General features: G+C 40.9%; 2 protein-coding genes across 4 annotated transcripts; both read left to right on the forward strand.

The window, feature by feature from the left end:
- Positions 1–65: 65 nt before the first annotated feature.
- Positions 66–5,479, forward strand: lemd1 (LEM domain containing 1). Of its 3 annotated transcripts, XM_069704359.1 has the most exons (8): positions 66–257; positions 1,694–1,805; positions 1,951–2,148; positions 2,251–2,309; positions 2,730–2,795; positions 2,898–3,053; positions 4,569–4,642; positions 4,840–5,479. In XM_069704359.1, exons 1-8 carry the CDS (start codon positions 66–68, stop codon positions 5,144–5,146), a joined length of 1,164 nt encoding a protein of 387 aa, XP_069560460.1. In that variant the 3' UTR covers positions 5,147–5,479. The 3 variants fall into 3 exon arrangements, with proteins under 3 accessions (XP_069560460.1, XP_069560461.1, XP_069560462.1); XM_069704360.1 differs by lacking the exon at positions 2,898–3,053; XM_069704361.1 differs by lacking the exons at positions 2,730–2,795; positions 2,898–3,053.
- A 629-nt stretch (positions 5,480–6,108) lies between these two features.
- pm20d1.2 (peptidase M20 domain containing 1, tandem duplicate 2) lies at positions 6,109–14,468 on the forward strand. Its single transcript, XM_069704357.1, has 13 exons — positions 6,109–6,470; positions 6,643–6,729; positions 11,838–12,073; positions 12,182–12,268; positions 12,357–12,490; positions 12,599–12,718; positions 12,886–12,961; positions 13,040–13,101; positions 13,193–13,271; positions 13,372–13,443; positions 13,534–13,699; positions 13,799–13,898; positions 14,242–14,468. Exons 1-13 carry the CDS (start codon positions 6,260–6,262, stop codon positions 14,369–14,371), a joined length of 1,560 nt encoding a protein of 519 aa, XP_069560458.1. The 5' UTR covers positions 6,109–6,259; the 3' UTR covers positions 14,372–14,468.

A 14,468-nucleotide genomic window follows, 5' to 3' on the forward strand; every position in this document is an offset into this window, starting at 1 on the left:
AAATCAAAACGAAAAAAGATACGAACGCAAAGAAAAAAAAAAAAGCTTGTCATATTCCTGGTGACATGCCGTTTGTGGAGGACCCCGCTCTTCTCCCGAAGTCTCGACTCAAGTTAGATTTAGTTGCCCACAATGTGGCTCTGCCACCTGCCGCCAGCAAAAAGGAGGTTTACGTGGAGCTGCACCTAAAACACATTGATCAGAAAAACGCAGCGGATTTCTCCAGCGACGAGGAGGATCAAGCACCAGACGCGGCAGTGAGTTGAGCAATCTTTTTGTGTCTTTTTTTTTTTTTTTGCCCCTTAATATTTTCTGACATTTAAAAAATTTTTTTTTCGGACTAGTGTGTAATAATTATTGGGTTGAGCTCATTTAAACCTGATGCTGCACAAAGTCATGCTGCACAAAGTCATGCTGCTGCTGCTGCTGCTGCGCCGTAGAGGACTTGATATAACTGGGTCACTGCTACCAAACAGCTCTTGTGTTGCAGCAGCACACTTGAGGTCCTTCACCACTTGAGCCACCAGCTGTATAGTTAGTGTAGATTTCCACGACACGTTCCTGGAGTTGCCGGCTGTCATTACAGTCGTGAGCACACCTGTCACGCTCAGTTATTTGTGCCGGAATAAGGAGCACTACTTGCACTTGAAGTCCGAAAGTTGTTTCAGTCATGGGGGGTAGAGAGACCGTTTGTTAGGGCATGGAGCTTTTTACTACCACCAGTATTACTGTAAAGTTTGAGCAGAGTTTCACATTTAATATTTGGCCCAGCACTGATATTTTTTTTTGAGTCGGATAATAAATTAATTGGCAACTATTTGATGTTTGGGTTGGGTTTTTTTTCTCCGAATTTTCACATGTATTTCAGTCATTAAAATAATCATTGGCAGGTTGCCAGTAGCAACCGTGGTGATATTTGTTCTTTAAAATTTGATAATTCTTTAGAAGTTGTGACAAAAAGATAACTTTAACAGAGTTATTACTTTAACAGACTTCACCAATACTGGTTCACCTGAGATATGCTGTATGATTTATCTTTTTGTGTGTCTTTGTGAACAAAAAAAAAAAGTAATCTGGTGGATAACATATGATGCTGAGATGTTTTTTTTTTAAATTTTTCACATCACTACACTACCAAAACCTTTACTCAACACTCATCTGATAGCAGTGCTTTCTCAAACGTGTTTAATGTCTGTATGGCCTCACTTTGAAGCCAAGGATCGATGTGGCACTAAAAACTAACTTGGCAGCGCACTGACTTTACAGTATTAATGTAACTGAAAGCTATATTTTATGACACTGTGGAAGGAATTGTGTTCACTATGGATCAGTTGCATTATCGCTGATATGTGATATATCTTTCTCTTCCTTGTTTACCGTCTGGTACATCCACATACCCATTACTTATTACAGGTAGATGCTTATACTAATATCTGCTCTGACACAACCCACCTTTAGCTTTAGCTCGACCTAATATTCTCTTGTTGTTTATTTGTATCCCACCACCTAAATAAGAAAGCAGATTTACACAAAGATTAGATGAATATTAAACAGATTCTTGAGCTGCAGCCTCCTGCAGCTGTTTTTTTTTTATGCTCTGTATCCCACATCTGGAACCTGCTGGCATTATAGTTGCAGCCTCTGTCACATCTTGAGCAGCGTTCAGTAAATTCAGCAAATCTTGTTTTGTGAGGACGAGGAGGAGGGTCCATGGGAAGCAGCGATGCCCGACCCGAGTAGTTTGACTGATGATGACCTCAAGGCCACACTACTCAAACATGGGGTTAAAGCTGGGCCCATAGTTGGTAAGCTTGCTCTTATTACCTGATTTTGATTTGAAATACAACTCCAGTCATCATTTATGCAGTTTAAATGCAGATATTTAATCTATTTTTTAGGTCTTTTTGCACTTTAAGAAAGAATTTCTACAGTATTATTCATCTATGCCAGCCTCCACCAGGGCCTTGTATGAAAAGAAGCTCAGGACACTTCTTCAGTCTGACGGATATGACAGATTGAATGGAGCAGAGAAAGCTGTGCTGTACTCTGACAGTGAAGAAGAAGAAGATGACGAGGAGGAGGAGGTAGAGGTGGAGGTGGTGGAGGCGGACGAAGAGGTAAACGGGGAAGAGGAGGACAAAGAATCAGGTATGACCAGAAATGTTTTGTTGTTTTTGGTCGAGAGTATTTTGCATTTATAGTTGGTATCAGATAATCATGCTTTATGTTATTTTTCGGTGACTTGTACAGTTTCACAACAACAAGAGACGGTTGAACAGTTGAACAAGGCTCAACAAAAGACCAGCCAGGTGAGAAAATATTGGTATTTGGTTAAAGGTTGTGAGTTTCTCTGTTAATAAATAGTGTTTAAAACTTTATACCATCTGCTATGAAATTCTCAACATGCCACACACCATGTGTTTTGTTTTGTGTGTTTATTTTTAAGGTGTTTTTTTTTAATCACTTATTTCTTTCCCTTTTGTGCTGCTGTTACAAATCAATTTCCCTTGTTGGGATTTGCGGTCTAATCCATTTCTTGAATTACCTGAAATTAGTGAATTTACATGACCATATCACTTATGCTGGTTAATAATATACTGTCTTGTTTTTATGACTATCCTGACAGATATAAATCTTTCCTCTTGTGCCACCTAGTGGTTACTTTAAAAAAAAAAACTACAATACACAGTTCAGTCTTTGGATTTAGTGTTTTTTTTCACTTTTCACAGGCTGAATTACATTTTCAGATTGGTGATTTTTCTTACCCACAGTGCTTTTTGCGCTCATCAAAGCTGGTAAATACCACAGATATTCACATCATTTGCGCAACATTCTGTATTGTCAGGTGACACTAAAGTGTTGTTTTTTTCCCCTGTGTTTGGATGGGCCTTTTGTAGCGTGTTCCCACTTCTAGAAACAGTGAACCTAGTTCCAAGTGGAATTCAAGGAACGCGTTAGAATCGTCAGAGCGGAGTCGGTCTCGCTGCTCACAGCTTCCTGCAGGAATTATTAGAGCATCCTCCGTAGATCAGCGGTCTAGATTAGGATCAGGGGTAGGCTGGTTTTATTTCACTTCTCTTGTGGATTTCAAATTCTCTGCATTTCTCACTTTTACAGTGGCAGGCCTTGCCATCTCACCGGTGTATGGATTGGGTGATATATATATATATATTTGTTTTTACATATTAATGTGATAATACTACTCCTTGCAGGTCCCATCTGGATCACAATCAGTTATGCCCAATGGTTGCTCATCATTTTCTACTCAGGCCTTCAGCATCATTGAAATGGTTGAGAAGGAAAGTAAATCCTACCGTTCTTAAACCCACAATCTACATCTTTTAAAAGAACAACATAATAATCTACCTTCTCACTGTAAACAACAGATGGAGAGTCGCAGATCGCTCTCCTTTAGCTCAGACGCTGCGAGAGACTTAAATGGGAGCAATGTGCAGGACCATTGGTCACGGTCCAACAGGGTCAGTAGTGCTCACGTTGTTCAGTCACACTTAAAGCTCGCACTTTGGTTCTGGTTGAAGTGTTGGAAGAGGTTCACTACAGCTTGGAGGAAATTGGGGCACAAAAATGGAGGGAATAAATTCTTGCATCTCCTTTCCGTAGCTGGACATGCCGATTGCGGACAAGTACAGAACCAGGGACCGTTCCTTGTACTGCACTCCCAACGCTTCTCCTCATGAACGGGGAATGAAGGCATATATACTTTATTACTGGCTTTTAATTTTTTGCATTTTGTCTATATCACTTCATGGGGCCATGTGTACTGTTTACAAGAACACACTTTGGTGTAACTCCTTTCATATGTCAGTTTTATTATCCATAACTTGGACTGGAAAAAAATGCACTTTTTTTTTTTAAGGGATTTTTCTGATGGAAAGATAAAGTGGTGAATATATTCTCAACATATTGTACACTTAAACTGATTTAATTTTTTTTAAGTGAGCCTTTTTTGGTGTATAAAATGTTTGTTTGCTGACTCCTTTCACCACAGTACATAGTTTTGCTTCCATGCTGGCACAGCTGCCTGCTTCTTCAAACTGTGGACGTACTCACCCCCCTATCTACTGCAGGTGATGTCTCCTATGAATACCCCCATACAACCCCACTTCAAAAGAACCAAACTACCCCTTTCTATCCTTTTTTAATAATTAATTTAACCAGGAAAAGTATTGTTTCTCTTACAGGGCTTTCCTGGCCGAGACAGGTATCAGCTCAAACTACAGGGTTCCAGACACGCATGTTCAAATAAAATAAAAATAGAAAAAAATGTAATTACTGTTTCAAAATATCAAATATTTATGACAAGTAATCAACAGGGCCAAAATGAATCAGTCAAAACATCTCCAGCCATTTGCGTCTGCCTCCAAATCATCTACAATGACAAAGTAGTGCTAACCTTGAGCTTTGATTTCTTCACCACCAATCACCCCCTTTCTTTCACTTCTACCTGGCCTGCTGGGTTTCTGTCTCTGTGGGACTCTCTAGTGTCTCTTGACATGTTTCTGCTTTCTCTGCTCTACTTTGAAAGTCATTTTTGCCTTCTCTTCTAGCTCCCTCAGGAACCTGTGAAAGATATTTTAAAGGACCTCTATCCAGACACTGCTAAAACACCTACAGGGATCTAGTAAGTGCCCTGACCAACACGGTTACAGTGCACCATTAAGAAACGTTTCACAGCTGTGACTGAAATGAGTTAGATTTTATATAAAGTACAGGAGATGTACCGATTGTAGTATAATAAAACTATACACAGTAGAAGTTTTGTGTTTGGATTATCAGCTAATTTATATATATATATATATATATCCTGTTGTATTTTAGCGCCACTTGTCGGAGACCCATAAAGGGTGCAGCGGGGAGACCTGTCCAGTATGCATACCCAGACCCTCCTAGCAGCCCCTTGACCCTGGAGAGACGAGAGGTGGCGCGCCGTCTAGTACCCATCCACATACAGATTTTGGTGTTCCTCATCGTGGTGTGTATCCTGTACCTCATTTATGTCAGTGTTGAGGACAGCAGCTCTGTGAACACCTTGCTGGACAGTCTAAACCAGTGGTCAGACAGTGAGGAAGGCGTTTGGTTCCAAGTTGAGACCCAGGACACACAAGTGGGGTCTGGACAGGATTAACTTTTTTTTTTTTTTACCCCACTACATTGAGAAGAGTAACTTTTTTTGGGTGATGCATGTCATAATAACTTTGACCTGGGATATCAGGCAGCATATTCATAAGAGCACATTATTATTTGTTGACGATATGTGTGTCTGTTGAGTTTTACATTTGTGTATGTTTTCCTTGTGTCACTGCAGTGTATGCTAAAACACAGATGGTTTAAGATTGTTTTATATTTGAAAATGAGAATGACCGTTTCTATTTCCCTTCCTGAAATTGTGTAATGCAAAGGTGCCTTTTCATTGAATTTGTGTCACTGTACTTATTTCAATAAAATATGTTTTGCTTCATTTACTTACTCATTTTTCCATTGATACTAGTAAAAGAAAACATACTTTCATATTGTAAAATCCTATTTTTTTCTGAATGTTACAAGTCAAATTGAAATTGAAAGTTTGATCGTTTTTAAGATGTGTGGCATTTAGTAGGATGCAGAATTTAATGGGTTTTTTTTTCTTCCTCGGCCAGTACTGCTCTCTTTATTTTTTACTTGTCAATTTTGTGGTTGATTTTGTTCTTGCTCAACCTGCGGCAGAGGACAATTTAATGAATAAGACATGGAAATATGTATTGTTTGTTATTACTTGTCTCTTCTCTATTTACAAAAAAAAAAAAAAAAAAAAAAAAAAAAAAAGCTAGCAATGGCACCAAATGGCTCTGACATTGTGCTTGGTTCTTTTCGATCTTTTTGTGGGAATTTTGCCTTTTTTTTTTAAATGTCAGAGCCTCTCGTCCGGACTCGCCTCCCTTCGTGCAAATGTTCCACTTCAACAAGTGGACCTTATTTTGCAAGAGCACCGCCACCGTTTTTTTTTTTTTTTTTTTTTTAGCCCCGCCCGAGTCAATTGATCGGTTTAAAATAACATCAAAACAAGCCGGAGCTTTTTTTTTTTTTTTTTTTTCCGCCCCCACACACCGGGATCATGGAGAGAGGTGCAGCCAGACCGATTTCGGTGGTGTCAGTCTGAACATGCAAGACCAGAACTAATTCATTCTGCAAGGGACTCAGTTTAAAAAAAAAAAAAAAAAAAACTTCCACTGTCACAGCAGATCTTTTTTTTTTTTTAACAATGAAAAATTCAGGTTCAAAGTTCAAGATAGTCAAAATTTGTATCAGTAGTTTGCTAATTATCATCCTTATTTTATGTACTATAGCAGCCATCAGGACATGGTCCCTGGACGCAAATATCGGACTTCAACTCGCACACTGGGAGAAGACGGAGAACATCTCGGTGGTGATAGACCCCCGAATGAGAGAGGAGCTTCTAGCACATTTTAAAGGTAACCCCCCCCCCCCCCCCGTCGTGTTTTCTACCATGTGGCCAACCTAGCTCGGGTCAGGCGGTTAAAAGTGTGGATGGAGAGTAAGTAGGTCGCCAGCTGGGGGAAAAAAAAAGAGTAGAGCCCACCGGTTCACGGATGGTGCAGCTCATCTCCTCTGTCCCCCGCGCAGAGGCTGTCCGGATCCCCACCGTGTCTCTCTCGCAGACGGACATCAACACCACCGCGCTGCTCGAGTTTGACAAGCTCCTCCGAAAAGGTAAAAAAAAAAAAAAGTTTGTCCTTGAAAACACGTGAGGCTGCTGACGGGACGCACGGCGCGCGCGCGCGCACACGCGCGTGTTCACCGTGGAACTAGTTTACTGAAGTTACGCAGTCGATCTCTCTTTTGTTTTTCCCACCCAGTTAGCCCGACGTTCATTTTTTTTTTTTTTTTTTTTGTGGGACAGATGCTAGTTTGCTACGAACAGCTAACGTGAGCTATTCAGCTCTCCGTAACTGTGAGTGCTTTGTTGGCAAAATTTGTATTACGCAAGAAAGCGTCCTGCAGTTCACAATGTCCAACGCGTGTCAGCAGACTGCCTGCACGAAGGTCATGTGGCGTTTAAGTTCTCGCTGCGCTGCACGTTTTTGGTAATTTGTGTTCTAATTTAAATCTATTACTGTATTTGTCGCGCATGGGTCGAATAAGTTTACTTAAATAAAGGTACTAATTACACACCGTAAAAATACTCCGCTGCTAGTCTTGCATTCAAACATTTTCAAAAGTGAATGGATGCAAATACTATATGAAAAATGTACACGAAGTATGACAAGTAAAGGTACTCTTGGTGTCTGCCAGTATTTTTTTTGTATATATTTTTTTTTAATCATTTATGATGTTTTTGGATTGATTTCACTGCTGCATTCATGTTTAAATTGCATTTTACTGCTGGAGATAATTTGAACTACTGTACTGCTGGATAGTTTAATCTACAGCTATGCATCCAATTATTTAAGATTATCATATGTTTGTGGCAGTGCAGCCCCGAGCTGAACCAAGAGGACTTTTCAATCGTTTTTTTTTTTTTAACCTTAAGAAGTAGGAGAATTTTCTCAACCTATAAAGGAACACTTAAAGACCCTGTAAAGCAAATTCCAAGATTTGCTTCTCAGTGCATTATATGCGTGTGAAATGAGTCGCTGAAAGCATGTGCAAAGTTTGAAAACTTTGTCACACTGAAATGTGGAGTTAGACTGCTAAACAGTTTCTCATCTGTCTTCAGCTCAGGATTTTGTAGGCGGGGCTAAAAAGGTAGCCTCAGTACGTCACGGAGCTACCGCAAGACGGGTTTTATAACCTCCTGCACGGCTCCTCCTCTCACACGGTGAAACGGTATAAAAGCCTGGAGCTCATTTGCATAAACGGTCATCCCACTCGACTTCAGTTGCGACTCCTGCCGTAGTCAGATCGTTATCGTACGTCGGCCGGCTGCTACAGGACGTCTCCCGCCACCCGCAAGTGCATCTTTCCTGGAAGCAAGAACCTCCAAAGCAGCGCTGCGTGGCTATTTAAATTTCCCCCGTGATGAAGAAAGGAAAAAGAGGCGGGTCGATTTCACGAAGAGCCTCGCTGAACACCAACGGCCGCCTCTGCGGTGACCATTTCACGACGGATTGTTTCACCATCTTCCACCGGAGACGGACGGGAGTTCACGGACGCACCGCTTCTCCTGCAGCGCGCAGCCGATCCGAGCTTCACCCTCCCGGCCGTTCATCTCCCGGTCGCACCGGCACCGTCCGCCGCCGCCGCCAGCCGTTCACCACTCAGCGTAAGTTCTGTGTGCTCGTTATAATTATACCAGATAACTTTTCCAGAGGTATCTCTGTTATATTTAGTCCGGGGTGCAAATCCCTAACGTGATTTTACTCGGTGTAGAATAACGCTGTCTTCATGAAATGGTAGCTAGTGTGCTAATTAGCTTCTACTGAGCTCGTAGCCGAGCAGAGTTCAGAGGAAAATACTCCGATAACCGCAGATTTTTGTTTTGTATGCGTTTCAATATAGCTACGATAAGGAACTATAACATATGTAACTCTGTATTTTACATTTCGGGGCGATGGTAAACATGGACCAGAGGATATCTAGTCCTCCCGATTAATGAGGGTTGTTGTTTTTGTACTCCGGTGTAACGTTGGAATCACCAACCCTCTCGGTTACATGTACCGGTACCGGTCCGGATAATAAAAGAGCCCAACTACATGTGCAGGAGGCTGCAGAGAGCAGGTGGAGGTGGAGGGACATCAGTGAAAGAGAAAGACTTTCGGCTTGACCTGAGCAGGTTCAAAGTTTGTTTTCATAAAGCAGTTTGCTCCAACCAGCAGAGACACAGAACCACTGACATCATGCATGAAGTCACCTGAGAGGTTTGATGTCGGATGGCCGCGTGGAGAAAAAAACTGCAGCCACACGACTCGCTGAGCAACAGGAAAAATGCAGGTATGAGACATGTAACTTTCTTAGTTTGTCTTTATAAATATCTCTTGATGATAGATAAAACATTTTAAGTACAATAACGTTGAAAGAAGACACTGTTGAAGGTTGTTGGAAAAAAAATAAGGTCATCTGCCACAATGTCAGATTATTTTGTTATATTGAATTCAAAAAAATGATCAAAACAACAATTCTTGTTGTGACTGACAAAGTGGCGAGCGACGAAGAAAAATAATTATGCTTAGCACACTTATGGAACTATGAAATCCTCCAATGTTATTGGTCAAAGTACAGCAATCATTCGTACACGTGTGTTGTGTTTACATACAGTCGTCCCGTATAAAGACCTCTTGTTACTATACTTGTATATTTTCCAGGTTCTCAAACTATAGTAGCCAAAAGGAGTGTTGCCGTGGGCAACACCACATCCCAGCTTATTCCTCTCGCACCGTGTCCAGGTGGGAACAACTCCAACACCTGGTGAAGCAGCACACGTCTAACCCCACAATCCCACTTCTAATCGGCTGCTCTCTGACAGAAAGTAAGTCACCATCTCATCCTACAACTGTGATCCTTCCTCAGAATTGTATTTATAAAATATGTAAACATTATGACATGACGGCCTAACCTCTCTATTCCTTGTTCCTATCTTGTTTCCTTTTCCCATACCACCTGCTCACACCACCGGTCTTACTGCAGCTAACCTGCCTCTTTGTTCCGGAGACGGACCTCCGGAGACGGACCTGCGCTGGAGACCACTGACAAAATAGCAGAAACATGTCATCATTTCAGATGTATCCAGGTTTGCTTTGGGAAGGGGAGGAGTCTTACATAAGTAGATAGCATTATCAGATGTCTTTTGTTGAAGACATTGATATCAAAAAAAGCCTCAAGTATTATTTTGACTTTATTTAACATGCTGTTTTTTTAGATCCGCTACCTCATCAGTTAAATGTGGCTTCTCTCTCTCTCCCTCTGCTTCTCAGTGTGTCACATGTTCACCTCTGTCGACTACAAACCTACGTGCGCCCTGGTGTTATTAGTTGAATATCATTCACTTTTTTTTTTTTTACCTATATATCAAAAGCAAAGAATATTTGTTTTGGGTGCATTAATCCATAATGTAATGAGTCCTCTAATACTTGATTTTTTAAACAGATTAATATATGTGTGGTGATGTAATCAAAGGTTTGTAAAAATGTTATTTCTACATATTCAAAATCAATAATAAAAATAAAAAATCATTAACAAATTTACGCAGCCTTTTCCTTCCTCTGGAGCGGCCCGTGTCCTGCCTGGTGTTCAGAGCATCCTGCAGGGAGTCGGGTTCAGGCAGACTGGTTCTGGTCCTGGATGGAGAGTGATGCATCGTGGGGCTTCTGGAAGCTGTGCACTTCTATTCACAACCTGTTATGTAATAAGTTGTTTCAGCGGAGGGATCTCGTACTCTGCCGGCTGTAAATGATCATTGTGGAAGATATATTTGTGGTTTTTTTTGTTTTTTTTACATACAACATGAATGTCTTTGCAGCAGACATTCTCTTCCTCTGCGGCCGTCGTCCTGCATTCCCCACTGGTCAATCTGTACAGTTTCATTAACGGTGTGACTGAAGATACTGTTAACTATTTAATTTATCTCATATTTGTCATGAACAACTAGTCAGTGAAGGTATATAGTTGGTTGACAGCGGGTTATTTCACCTATAAACATGGTAATAAAAACGGAAGTAAAAAGAGAGTACAGGGTTCACTTATTTGTAAATCTACAAAACCGGGTTGGATAACTGATATATATTGAAGTGTGGAAGATGACCTCAAACTGGATCTGTGACCGTGCAGACAATTAAAACTATACATACAGTCTGTTCATTGATATCCTAACTTGATTTAGCTACTGTATGCTAGTCAGTACTGTTATTACTAACTTCAATCCGTTTTAGAAAATAATTACCATTCTGTTGCAGACTAATAAGAACGACGTTGGTTTTCAGGTTGTCCCGCTCAGGACTTGATTCTGGTTCTGGAGGCTCAAACACGTCAGGCTGAACGAGTCCTGTTAAACGGCTTGCCGTAGCATCTATTGTCCGGCTTGCCGCAGCGTCCATTGTCCGGGTCGTAGGTACTTTGGGAGAGGCGGCGCCTTTCAGCGAGTGGGCGGAGCTTTAGGGGCTTCAGGCAACACGCCCCACAGTCTCGACTGCTGATTTTCTCACGATTTCAAAGCCCAATTTAACATACTTGTCGGTGTTTTTTTTTTTCATTCAAATTTGGATGGGTAGTTAACAACCCATACTTCTGTGGTGTGATGAACTTAAAACTCATTTTCATTTCTACTTTATAGCATCTTTAATCAGTCAGTCTATAACTACTTTAAAAACCAAAACATTGGGAAAAAATGGCTTTCTTTAGACAGGAAGAGTATGAAAAAATTGTTATCTTAAAAGTACATTGTAACTAAAGCTGTCAGACAAATGTAGTGGAATAATAAGTACAATATTTGCCAAATAAGGTCCACCTATTTTAGTTTGTGGGACAAAAAAGTCATAATTTTGTTGCCCAGTGTTCTCAAAGTAGTTGATAATTCATTTTCTGTCAATTCTCTGGTCATTAAACTAACTATTTTCTAGCTGATCAAGTAATATTTCAGCTCTATAATTAGTACAACAGAGTCAGACAAAAAGTTTCATCTTTGTATTCAAGAATTAAAGGGTTTAAAACTTTGGTTTACTCAGAGGAGAGGGATGTTTCAGCCTTCGCATCCCAGTTTCTTAAAGCCTTTGTGTCGAAATAACTCTTGACAGGTTATCTCCACAAAATCTCAGTGCTCCACTAGAGCGTCTTCACAACTGTGGAGAGATTCCCCCTTTAAGCGTGTCCTCTCTTTCCTTTGTCAGCCTTCCCTACAGTTTTCTCTTCAAGCTTGGTTCAGCATGAATTGGTGGCCAACTACAGCCACCTGTTTCGGGTGCGAGGATCGCAGCCTGACCTGGTGCCATACATACTGCTAGCCCACATTGATGTGGTTCCTGCCTCGGAGTCAGATGGCTGGGAGGTTCCACCATTTTCTGCCAAGGAGATAGATGGTTTCATCTATGGTAGAGGGACCTTAGATGATAAAAGCCCATTAATGGTGAGAGAACAAGTGATATTTTTATTTGAGCTTTCTATTAAACAATGTGGAGTATACTGTACATTTCCATGTGCAGGAGGAGCTCAACTGCTGCTTTATTTCTTCTAGGGAATACTTCAAGCCCTGGAGTACTTGCTGATAAAAGGCTATGCTCCACGCAGGGGATTTTACATCGGTTTTGGTCACGATGAAGAAGTATGTAACTATTCACAAAATTATTATTTTGACATTGTGACGATATAAGATATCATGTGTCTGACCTCTTCAATCTTCCTTTTTGAAGGTCGGTGGTAACCAGGGAGCGATGAACATTGTGCGTTTACTGAAGCAGCGTGGCGTGCAGCTGTCGTTTGTCCTGGACGAGGGCCTGGCTGTACTCGATGGAATCATCGCTGGTCTTGAAGGACCTGCTGCTCTGTAAGAACCCGCCGTACTCATCTCAACAGAACTCACAAGCATATCATGAAATTGCATGTCTTCTTCAAATCGTGTAAATTTAGATACATGAGTGTTTGTGTTTTGCAGAATTGGGATAAGTGAAAAAGGGCAGGCCACTGTGAAGCTCAGTGTGTCAGTGGCCCCTGGTCACTCCTCAATGCCTCCCAGGGAGACCAGCATCGGGATATTGGCTGCAGCAGTTAAAAGGTGAGAGAAACATTGTCTTCAAACTTTTTTCAGATCTTTTTTTTTTTTTTTTTCTATGATGAATTGTTGTTAATCTCTTTGTTCATGTTGTAACTGACTACTTTCAAAATCAAAATTTCCAAATAGCCAGAATCTCTGATTTTGATTGTGCCTTGTTATTTCCTCAGACTAGAGGATAACCCCATGCCGAACTTATTTGGTTATGGGCCTGAACACGACACCTTTGAGCAATTGGCTCATAAGGTAGGGGGAACCAAGCAGTTGTTGCAGTAGTTACATGTTAGATCTCTTTATCTTCTTACACTCGTTCTTTGACTTTAGTTCAAGCTCCCACTGAAGTTCATACTGTCGAATTTGTGGCTGTTCAACCCGCTCCTCACCAGGTAAATACATCCCAGGATTCATTCTGCTTGTGTTCTTCTCACTGTGTCCATCATAATAGAGCATTTGGTAATTTTAGGTTTTGTGTTGCAGGGTACTTGAAAGGAAACCAGACACTAACGCTTTTGTGAGGACAACCACAGCAGTCACCATGTTTAATGCAGGAGTTAAGGTGTGGTTATAAATTTAAAGTAGAGGGTATTCACCGGGAGTCACATTACAAGCAATTCACTTTTCCTAATAAAAATTTGGTATTTTCTGCCTTCTTGCAGGTGAATGTTCTCCCTTCCCTTGCTGAAGCTTATGTAAATCTGCGAATCCACTCAGCACAGTCATTACAAGAGGTAAAGTAGAAATTTTATTCTCCTTTTGGGATTTCTTGATGTTACAATTTGAACACTCGGAGTTGAAAAGATGTGTGTTGTCTCGTTTAGGTCTTGGACCTCATCCAGACTACAATTGGGGACCAGCGAGTGAAAATGGAGCTCATTAATGGATTTGACCCTTTACCTGTCAGCTCTGCTGATGAGAAATCCTTTGGCTTCCAGATCATTAAGAAAACGGTGTTGGACAGGTTTCCTACAGTTACAGTTGCTCCAGGTAGAATTCAGTACATTTAACTGCAAAAATGTTGGTTATTAGCTCAAAGTATTTCAAAGTATTTGATAAAGTGATTTGATGTCATGTTTAAATGTGCAGGTATCTGCATCGGGAACACAGACAGTCGACACTTCAAAGATCTGACCGATAATATTTATCGCTTCTCCCCTTCCTGGTTTAAACCGGGGGATCCTCAGAGGTAAGACTTCAGGTCGTTCAACACAAAATAAAACAGTTTCAACAAAGCTTGCTGCAGTGATTAGAATAACCTGCTTTTGCAGAGTAATGGCTGCTGTTGGTCACACGTTCACGTCAAAAACATGATGCAACAGCGTGACCTACTTAGAGTTCGTATTGAACACGTACACTAGGATGAATTTTATGTGTAGTTTCTCCTTCTCAAATCTAGTAATAAAAAGACTTCAGCAGGATCACTGATCAACTTCACTGATTCAGCAAGAATAGCAAGAGGGCATGAAATGAAGGAAAAGTATTTTCTTTTTCTCCAGACACCCAGTATGTTTTTTGTGTGTCTTTTTTAGATTCCATGGCATCAATGAAAGGATTTCCAAAAAGACCTATGAGGATATGATCCTATTTTACGTCAGTCTGATTCAAAACTGTGACATGCAGAAGCTCCCGGACGCGCACAGCTCTGTTCATGAACTCTGAGGAATTGACAACACTGGTAAAAAGCCAAACAAATGCAAACTATGTAAAGTTCCCTGAGATGAAATAGGGTATGATTTGGCTCTACATATTTAATTGA

This window comes from Brachyistius frenatus, unplaced genomic scaffold (assembly GCF_029030835.1).
Source record: "Brachyistius frenatus isolate BFR_SWC_R1_liver_20210118 unplaced genomic scaffold, ASM2903083v1 Contig_50, whole genome shotgun sequence".
Lineage (NCBI taxonomy): Eukaryota > Metazoa > Chordata > Actinopteri > Embiotocidae > Brachyistius > Brachyistius frenatus.

What these genes read in the sequence shown, in the direction of transcription:
- lemd1 (XM_069704359.1), top strand. Translation starts at nt 66, where the DNA reads ATGCCGTTTGTGGAGGACCCCGCTCTTCTCCCGAAGTCTCGACTCAAG. An exon ending in TAAAGCTGGGCCCATAGTTG is followed by an intron (nt 1,806 to 1,950) that starts GTAAGCTTGCTC and finishes CATCTATGCCAG; the next exon opens with CCTCCACCAGGGCCTTGTAT. An exon ending in AAAACACCTACAGGGATCTA is followed by an intron (nt 4,643 to 4,839) that starts GTAAGTGCCCTG and finishes GTTGTATTTTAG; the next exon opens with CGCCACTTGTCGGAGACCCA.
- pm20d1.2 (XM_069704357.1), top strand. Translation starts at nt 6,260, where the DNA reads ATGAAAAATTCAGGTTCAAAGTTCAAGATAGTCAAAATTTGTATCAGT. An exon ending in GCTTCTAGCACATTTTAAAG is followed by an intron (nt 6,471 to 6,642) that starts GTAACCCCCCCC and finishes TCCCCCGCGCAG; the next exon opens with AGGCTGTCCGGATCCCCACC. An exon ending in GTTTTGGTCACGATGAAGAA is followed by an intron (nt 12,269 to 12,356) that starts GTATGTAACTAT and finishes TCCTTTTTGAAG; the next exon opens with GTCGGTGGTAACCAGGGAGC.